This window comes from Poecilia mexicana, unplaced genomic scaffold (assembly GCF_051168715.1).
Source record: "Poecilia mexicana isolate PSO_F unplaced genomic scaffold, ASM5116871v1 scaffold_2, whole genome shotgun sequence".
NCBI classification, from domain to species: Eukaryota; Metazoa; Chordata; class Actinopteri; order Cyprinodontiformes; family Poeciliidae; genus Poecilia; species Poecilia mexicana.
Genome location: NW_028263371.1, coordinates 17,111,788 through 17,120,865, shown reverse-complemented (window position 1 = coordinate 17,120,865; position 9,078 = coordinate 17,111,788). Strand labels below are relative to the sequence as shown.

The 9,078-nt window shown below is 40.5% G+C and overlaps 1 protein-coding gene across 1 annotated transcript; it reads left to right on the top strand.

The window, feature by feature from the left end:
- The first annotated feature begins 21 nt into the window (after positions 1-21).
- slc35a5 (solute carrier family 35 member A5) lies at positions 22-8,651 on the top strand. Its single transcript, XM_014967325.2, has 10 exons — positions 22-142; positions 991-1,169; positions 1,336-1,434; positions 2,970-3,103; positions 4,150-4,217; positions 5,192-5,380; positions 5,795-5,995; positions 6,089-6,216; positions 6,606-6,874; positions 7,329-8,651. The coding sequence occupies exons 1-10, from the start codon at positions 24-26 to the stop codon at positions 7,395-7,397; spliced, it is 1,455 nt and encodes a 484-aa protein (XP_014822811.2). The 5' UTR covers positions 22-23; the 3' UTR covers positions 7,398-8,651.
- The last annotated feature ends 427 nt before the right edge of the window (positions 8,652-9,078 follow it).

Sequence of the window (9,078 nt, the reverse complement as noted above, 5' to 3'; positions counted from 1 at the left end):
GGCAGCGCGTGAGTCCTCGCTGCATGACGTCACCGCGCCAGCTGCGTCGTGAACGCGTACGATTCCTAACAAGGAAGTCGTCGGTTTGTGTTGACGGAATAAGAAGCTTCAGCTATGCTTTGGATAAAAGCAGCAATAAGTGGTACGTCGCTGTAAAAACGGAGACATCTTTCAGTTCGTACTGGTTGAACTGCTACAGAAAATATTACTTTATTTTAATATAGAACCACAGCTGTTGTCATGCTATGTTAATGCTAACTAAACGGTGAGCAGCTGGTACAAAGAGAAAGGAGAGAACAGAAAAACGCCCACTATTATTTCTGGTTTGCATGATTAGACGGGCGTTATTCCCTTAATTATGTTAAAGCTGTTTTTGTAAAATTCTATTAAATGTGATTATTCTTTCATAGATTTATTGGCTTTAAATGTAGATTGAGAATGGCTACCTGTCTCTGTCAAAACTCAAAGCTAAACTTGACTGTGTAGTCTTGGGTCTTCAACCAGGGGTGTCCACAGTGCGGGGCGGGGGCCATTTGAGGCCCTTACAATAATGTAATGTTGATAAATAGCAGACCTAAAAGTTTGTCTTAAGCAAATGTCATGACATTGTGTGACATCAGTTCAATTCAATCGAATTCAATTAAAAAGATGCTTTGTTAAACTCGGAAGGAAATTAAATGTTGTTGTAACTCATCCAAGTTTCTTCAAAGACTGGACTCCAAAGACTTGCCATGGTCCCATGAACTGTCTGGTAAAGAACCACCAGTCTGGCAGTGTTTCAGTTATTTAAAACAAAAAAACTCAATAACTATTGATATCGACTGATATGAAACTCTCATGTCTTGATGAGTTCTTTAGCCATACCATCTAGCCCTATTACCACATAATCCCTCTCTCATTTGTTCCAGCTGCTCTGACAAGTTGTGACCAGTTGAATTTTATCTTCAGTGTTGCAGTCACAATCCAGCAGCCTGATTGTTTGTGTGACAGGTCTGAAGAGCTGAACCCAGAGCAGCTTCCCGCGCCCCAGCCAGCCAGAGCCATGGTGAGCTGCTGCCCCCGCCCCAGGCTCTGCTCCCGCTCCTCGGCCTACACGCTCGCTCTCGGCCTGGGCTTCGTTACCTTGGGGACGAGTCGCATCGTGCTGCTCAAGTTCTCAGCAAACGCCGGTGAGCGACAGGATGTACATTTTTAAACATAACATTGAATGACAATAAACTCTCTGTCAATATATGAGGTGGTTGTCTCCAGCAGGGGTATCCACAAAAAAGATTGGCTCTCTTTCATAAGTAATACATCTTGCTGCTTTTTTTTTTTTTTCTACTTTATTTTCAGAAAACAAGTATGACTTCCTCCCTGCATCTGTGAACCTGTTCGCTGAAGCTCTGAAGCTGCTCTTCTGTCTGGTTATGTCAGTCAGAGTGATAGTCAGAGGTAAAAACATCACTGTCATGGTATTTACTAGAGATGCACCGATCAATATCGATATTTGTATCGGTCCAGATATTGAAAAAAATTCCAAATGGACTATCACTGACAATGTTAAAAAAAACAAAAAAACATTTTGTTTAAAAATAGAAATATTTTGAAACAACAATTTGAGTAATCAATTCAGCAATATCGATATGTAATAGATCGGTATCAACAGATACTTAACCTCAGGTATCGGTATGGAAAGTGTAAAGAGTGGATTGGTGCATCTTCAGTATTTACAGTGGAGAACAGAAGTTTACATTCACTGAATAAAAAGACACACACTGCTTTCTTCTAACTGTCGAAAGTTAAATCAAACCAAACTTCTCTTGATTCGGGACAGAATCATCAAAATTTCTTCTGTGTACAAAAAGCCACAATAATGAGTGAAAGAATCTGCCAGAGATTCATAAATTAAGACATTTTCTTCTGCTTTTCTACTGTGTGTGTGGGTTTTCCTGCCATTTTTATCACCAGTCTCACTGTTCACTTTTCTTGTCACCTGTCACATCTGATGAGTGTCACTTTGACTGTAATTATATAAGTTCTATAGGAGTTGTTTCTACTTTTGTGCTCCATTTCAAGTCCAGAACATTTTGACACTCTGACATTTGTTTGACTCATCATCTCCGTCACATATCTCATAGACTCATTGTGAGGGTTTGGCATGTTTTTATCATGTTTCAGTTCATCAGTTTATTCCAGTCTGTCTGGCTTGATTCTGCTTATGGAGACGCTTTCAGCAGATTTCTGTGTCTGAGAACAGATAACAGCCTAAAACTCACCATGTTTTCAGTCAGCTAATTATTAGCGACCAGGTGAGTTCTTATTACATTTGCTTGTTTGTTCTTTAAAGAAATAGAATCAGATAGGCAAATATGAAGATTATTATTGTTGTTTGAGTCAGTAGGGACGCAGCAATCCACTTTTTTCACTTCCAATACGATAACTGAAGTTTAGTATCAGCTGATACCGATCCAATACAGACAAACATCACTGTATTGACTCATTTTTTTTATAAGCAGCACACATAAATGTACTGAATTACAAATTTATTTGATAACTTTGCACCACTACAGCACACTGAATTACACCAAACGCTTCACAAGTCACATATGAAAAAACATCACAACTGTAATTTGTTCAGTCAGTGCAATGAAGAGTTTAAGATGGACAGATATAATGTGAAATAAATAACTATAAAGTATGATGTCACTCAGACCACAAAGCATAGAATTATACTGACTAGATCTGTGCTTATGGATTGGAAGCATTACTAACAATTTGAGCTTTTTAAAAATATACGTCCCAATATTTTAAAAATATAGGTGCAGCTCAAGTTAAAAGTAAAAATGTTGCAGTAAAAATGTTGCATTTTAAAAATATAAAATATAAATATATACAAATATAAAATTCATAGAATTTTTACTGCATGTGTGTGTGTGTGTGTGTGTGTGTGTGTGCGTGCCTGTGTGCGTTTGTGTGTGTGTCCTCAGAGGGACGATCATGCAGCGAACTGGGCTGCGCCTCCAGCTCCTCCTTCCTGATCTCCCTGAAGTGGGCCGTTCCGGCGTTCCTCTACTTTCTGGACAACCTCATCATCTTCTACGTGATGACCTACCTGCAGCCGGTGGGTAAACGGTCAGATCAGGATCCTCATCACACACTCTCAGGGCCTCATCTGACCTCAACACACACTCTCAGGACTGGACTTACAGGGATGTGGGGCCCTGAGCGGGAGCCACTTTTGGTACCCCATAAGCAAATTTGTCTACTATTAAAAATTACAGCACAACAATACGTAATTCTATACATTAACTAATGCATGGTTGGTTTAATATGTCCCCTGAACAGTAGCTCCATATAGTCCTAAAAAATACTTTAACTTCACAATTTTCAAATACTTGAGGATTGTTTATATTTGTAAAATTCCCAGACTTTGACTACAATTCAAATGGTTGTAGAATCATTTGATATGGTTCTACAACTTTTATATAAAGTTATAAAGTACAATACAAAACACATATTCATGTAAACAAAAATTTAAAAAGTGTTTGGTGCCCCCAAGAACACATCGCCCTGAGCTACTGCCCATGTAAGCCCTTTCTAATGTCTGGCTCAGCACACCGTGCCTTCCCAATTTTATTTTATTTTTTTTACTGTGTGTATTTTATTTTATTTTGTTTGGTTTTGTTTTATTTTGTGTATTTTATCTTTTAATTTTATTTTGTGTATTTTATCTTTTAATTTTATTTTGTGTATTTTATTTGAGTTGTTGAGCTTTACTACAGCGGAAGGAAAACAATATATTGCTTTTCTACAATAAAAATCTTTAAAGTCTGATGTCTCTTTTTAGCCAGTCCCCTTTTACGCCAACATCCCAAAATAAAATGAATTTCATCCAATTGGCCTCAGAGATATGTAAAGCCAGTTGTGTATGTTTTAATCTCTGTAAATCCAGCTGTTCTGTTTCTGAACTCTGAGGTTTTTTAGAGAACATTAGTGAACAAACGGCATTATAGAGGCCAAGGAACCTTTTCTCAGGTATTCAATGTGATTATTTGTGGAGTAAAGCCAGAGTTCCTCCTGTATGTCAGACCTCAATCCTTCATTCTTTTCTCTCTAAAGGTGTTGATTTTTCATTTTCTGACTCTGCTGTTTCTCTTGTTGTTCCAGGCCATGGCAGTGCTGTTCTCCAACTTTGTCATCCTGACCACAGCTGTTCTCTTTAGACTTGTTTTAAAGTAAGTGGCTCAACTCAGCATTTCCCTGTTTGTTCCTACCCTAAGATGTGGCTATTAATGCAGAGACAAAAGGCATTCTTGCATTCATGTACTATTGGTGACCTATACAAGGTGTCTGCACAGCCTTAAAAAGTCTTAAATTCATGTGTCTAAATTTACGGCCTTCAAAACCTCCTAAATTCATTAAAAAATGTAAGTTGTCAGGCAAAAGTAGTTGCTAACATACCATTGATAGCTAGCTAGCTGTTTTGCGCCTGTCATGCGTATTTGCAGCTTTATCACCATTTGACTGGATGACATTCATTTTTACCACTAGCTCAGTTCTGTTCACATCCCCATATGGGGTTAGGCACATTCTGCACAAAAGAAAAATAACTTTTCAGCCAGGCACTATGGGGATAAGGCTATGGAGCCATATGCAGCATGAAAAAGACAAATCCGCTGCCAAGAGCCACAAACCCCAGAAATGTCTGTTTTTAGTAGTACGATTGTAATACAGCAGAATCTCCCAATCATCCCTTATATTTATAGTTTTTTCTGTCTTAAATTTCAAGGTGGCACTAAAAAGGTTTTAAAAAGTCTTAAATTTGACTGAACCTGCAGATACCATGTAGCTAGCTTGCTAGATTATTTGTGTCTATTGTATATAAGGGCAACTTTATCCAGAAACAACACAGTTTTGGTGCCCTGGTGTGGCTAAAGCTCCCTAGAAAATGATCTGATATTTTCTTTTGCACATTTCTGTCACAATACAGGTATTAAATTCCATTCATAACAGCCTTAAAAAGGTCTTAAAAAGTCTTAAATTAGAGCTAGTGAAGCCTGATCTCACCAGTCTGCAGCATGAAGGGTGCTATAGATTTTTCTTAGTCTTGTGTTGAGCATCTTCAGACTGACCAGCTCGTCCCAGTGTAATTAAACCATTATGATGGACAGCTTCAGGATCAGACGGACATGTTTGATTTTTCCTTCAGGAGACGCCTGTCCTGGGTTCAATGGGCTTCTTTAGTTATCCTCTTCCTGGCCATCGTCTCCTTGACAACAGAATCGGGGGGCAGCCAGAACTCCGCAGCAGTGCCAGGCCTTCACTCAAACCCGCTCTCCACCCCGTCCAACTCCTGCATCCTCTACACACAGCTCCTGGAGCAGATGAAAAACAGCAGGTAACTTCACTCTGGAGGGCCACCAGGCTTTACTTGCCCCCCTGCCAGGCATTTGTTTATTTTAAATAGGAGTTTTTACACACCAGGAACATCGACAGTAAAGACACATTAGGCTGGTTTTATAGTTGACATACCATCCCTGCATCTGCCTGTTGGCTTCACACACTATTTCAAAATTACAATTCCTCCTTATGTGACTCAGAATTTTGTAACTTTTAACATTTTATTAACACAAAAACCTCAAGAGCCCTCACCACCGGGCTTAGCAGGTGTTCTGAGGGAGACTCTGGCAGCCGTCATAGATTGACCAGTACATGGATCGTTTCTTGACTGACAAAAGACCCGACAGAGCCTGGGCCGCTGTCTCCAGAGCTCGTACTCCTGTGGTGAGAGTGTTTGTTGGTTGTTCGGCAGCGCCTCCGAGTCGTGGACGTCGTCTCTGCCCGGTCAGGCCTGGAAGGAGCGGGTGGTGGAGAAGCTTCAGTCGCTGGGCGTGGGTCACGTCCTGCTGCTGCTGCAGTGCTTCATTTCCGCCATGGCCAACATCTACAACGAGAAGATCCTGAAAGAGGGAGACCAGCTGACAGAGAGCATCTTCATTCAGAACAGCAAACTGTGAGGAAACGCTGAAGCAGCAGGAACACGGTGTGTGTTATGGTGTGTGTGTGTGTGTTGTGGTGGTCTCACCGGGCCGCCTGCTGTCTGCAGGTATGTGTTTGGTGTGGTGTTCAACGCTCTGACTCTGGGGCTCAGCAGCGAGGCGAGAGGACTCACCATCCACTGTGGCCTCCTCCATGGACACAACGTCTACTCCCTGGCCCTGGTGCTGGTCACTGGTGAGGACTGATGGGCGGTGCTGCTACTGCTGCAGCGCCAACGAGCAGAGATACTGACCTGCCAGTGTCTACAGATTCAATTCTGATTCTTAGGCTCACAATTCAACTCAAACAAGTTTTAATTCAGAAACAATTTTCGATTCAGAAGCTATTTTTATTTCAGAAACCAATTTTTCCGTTCTTGAGATTCTGTTTAAATTATGTGACTGACAGGAGTGTGAACAAATAGAAAACAGTTATTGTTATGTCAGTTGTACGAAATTTCATCAGTTTATATTTAACCAAAAATAAAGTTCTGTAAATTAATTGACCATTATTAGTTTAGTTTAGCTTCATGGCTTTTTCTTAAATGGAAAACTATAAAAGAATTATTCCTCTTCCTCTCTCAGCCGCTCTGGGCTTGTCTGTCGCCTTCATCCTGAAGTTCAGAGACAACATGTTCCACGTGCTGACGGGGCAGATCACCACCGTTCTGGTCACCGGCTTCTCCCTCTTCCTGTTCGACTTCCGGCCGTCGCTGGACTTCTTCCTGCAGGCGCCCATGGTCCTGCTGTCCATCTTCATCTACAACGCCAGCCGGCCCAGGGACCCTGAGTACAGCCTGCAGCAGGAGAAGCTGCGGGTCATCAACGGAGAGGTGTTCGAGAGGTCCAGAGGGGTAAGCGGCTCGGCTCAGGTCAGCAGGCAGCGGCACGCTCAAACACTGTGAGCTAAAGCATTTCACAACTGAGTGGAGTCTGAGCAATTAGCCAGGAGAAAGGTCTAAAACATACAGAGAATAAAGTTTTACACCTTTACCAACATGTTTTAGACACTTGTTTTTAATGGTAAAAACTTTGTTAAAGGGTTAATAGAGGAGCCATGTTGCCATGACTTCCTGAAGGCTTCAGAAAGAGCAGGGACTTCTTAAAGAGACAGAGTCCCAATTTAGTTATTTTTTTCCTTTTCCCTCAATAGTTTATGCACTGAACTGTACAGAATAAGTCAGATTAAAAGGGTAAAAGTTTTTGAAATGATTCATCAGGGAAACCGCTGCATAGTTTACGGCGTGTGGATCCAGTGGGATGCTTGTCTAAACACATCCTGTCCTCTGTGTGTTCCTGCTGCTGTAGGACGGCGAGGAGCTGGAGCTCCTCACCAAAACCAACACAGACAGCGAGTCTGACGAAGACTCTCTGTAATAATCCCGAGTTCAGAGGATAAACCACTGCTAAAGCTGAAGTCTGAACCTCGTCACCCGGCATTTGAACTGACTAACGGTGAGAAACGGCGCTGAAGGCAAGGTTCTAATTCACATTCTGAAACGTGCCTGCTTGTGCATGAATGCTGCTGTTTGTGTTGTGACAGAGGAGTGACGATTAAAAAAAAAATCGGACAGCACTTAAGGATCGTTAAGAGTTTTTCTGTGTAAATAATCCTGCAATGCCTCCAGCTGTTGAGCCGATCTTGAGCTGGGATTGGGATCCTATAAGACTTTGGACTTTTGACATATGAAAAGGTTATTTGATAATCTCTGGTTTTATCCTGCAATGTACATCGTAGGTTTTAATCAGTTCATGCTGAGTCGAGTCATTGGTGGCTCTGTAGGGAATCGCAAAAAGGGAAAAAAAGGGAAGCCAAAAACAGGAAGTTCTATATTTTTCATCAGATGGCCATCTTGCTTTGTTTGCCGGCCTAATGAAACCATGCGTCATGTGGGTCTAAATGTGAAGAACTGAAGGGGACTTGGTGGAACATCAAGTTTGCCCCACTTTTTACATTTTCTGTCTTGAATTTTCTGAATAATCAGTGTGTATATTGGGATCAAAGGTGTGGAATTTGGATTTCTACTGCGTCAGGATGGGGCCCCTTTCTGTTCCCGCGATGTGACTATATGATTAAGAATCAACTATTTATTAGGAAATTCTATTTTGTTGTGCTGTGAGTGCCCAAATGTTCAAATTCATTGGCAGTTTAATTAGAAATTAAGGACAAGCTGCCAATTTTACTTTGTTTCCAGTATTTGTTATGCTGAGGCGAGTGAATATTTATCAAAACAGACATCAGAAAATGCTATCACTGTGACAAGTTGGACGAAAAAAGAGCTCGTTTATCAATAAAAGCACAAAAACTTTCCTGTTCCCAAGAATTGGGAACAGGAACATGAAGCAAAAGCGTTTCGGTTCATCAAATCTCTGTGTGCGAATATGTGGAGCAGACCTCCACGTTTACATCGTTTACATTTCATGTATATTTAATGGTGCGTCTGATCTGAGAGCATTGAACGAATCTGCTTCAAATCTGTTGCAGCTTGATCATTAATGTTCATTTGGTGGATTAAATTGTGAAATTCCATAAAATGTATCTTTCTCTTAACATTGTTGATGCCTTTGAAATATGTACGCCGTTTATTGTGAACTGACTTTTTTCTATTAAAAGAAACTTACTGAAGCACAGTGGGCATTTTTGTGTTAATTATTTTTCTAAAGAAAAAAGAATCAGTTTCATGTTTGAAGAACAAACAAAACAATCTTCTCGACCACGGTTCATAATTAGATAAATTATTTTAAGCATTTTAATTGGCTCACAGCTTTCAGATTTTCCCTTTTGCGCCTTACCAAATCAAGCCAGTAGGGGGAGGTACTATTTAAGACATTGCTACACAGCTCACCCAGAAAAGCTTCAGTAATTCATGACCACGATTCATCACTTTATAAATTGTGAGCTAAAATTACAGTCACTAAATTATTAAGTTTCATGTCCTTCAATTGCTCCTTTGATGCATAAAGAGTTCAGTTGTTTTTCTAACCTTCTCTGCTCAATATTCATATTACTGAAGCGATATAAATCAGTTAGGATGCTACTTTTACATTAAAAAACCAA

Excerpts from the sequence above, each read along its gene's own strand:
- slc35a5 (XM_014967325.2), top strand. The coding sequence starts at position 24 with ATGACGTCACCGCGCCAGCTGCGTCGTGAACGCGTACGATTCCTAACA. Across the intron at positions 1,435-2,969 it reads AGTCAGAGTGATAGTCAGAG|AGGGACGATCATGCAGCGAA; the intron begins GTAAAAACATCA and ends GTGTGTCCTCAG. Across the intron at positions 5,381-5,794 it reads GAGCAGATGAAAAACAGCAG|CGCCTCCGAGTCGTGGACGT; the intron begins GTAACTTCACTC and ends GTTGTTCGGCAG.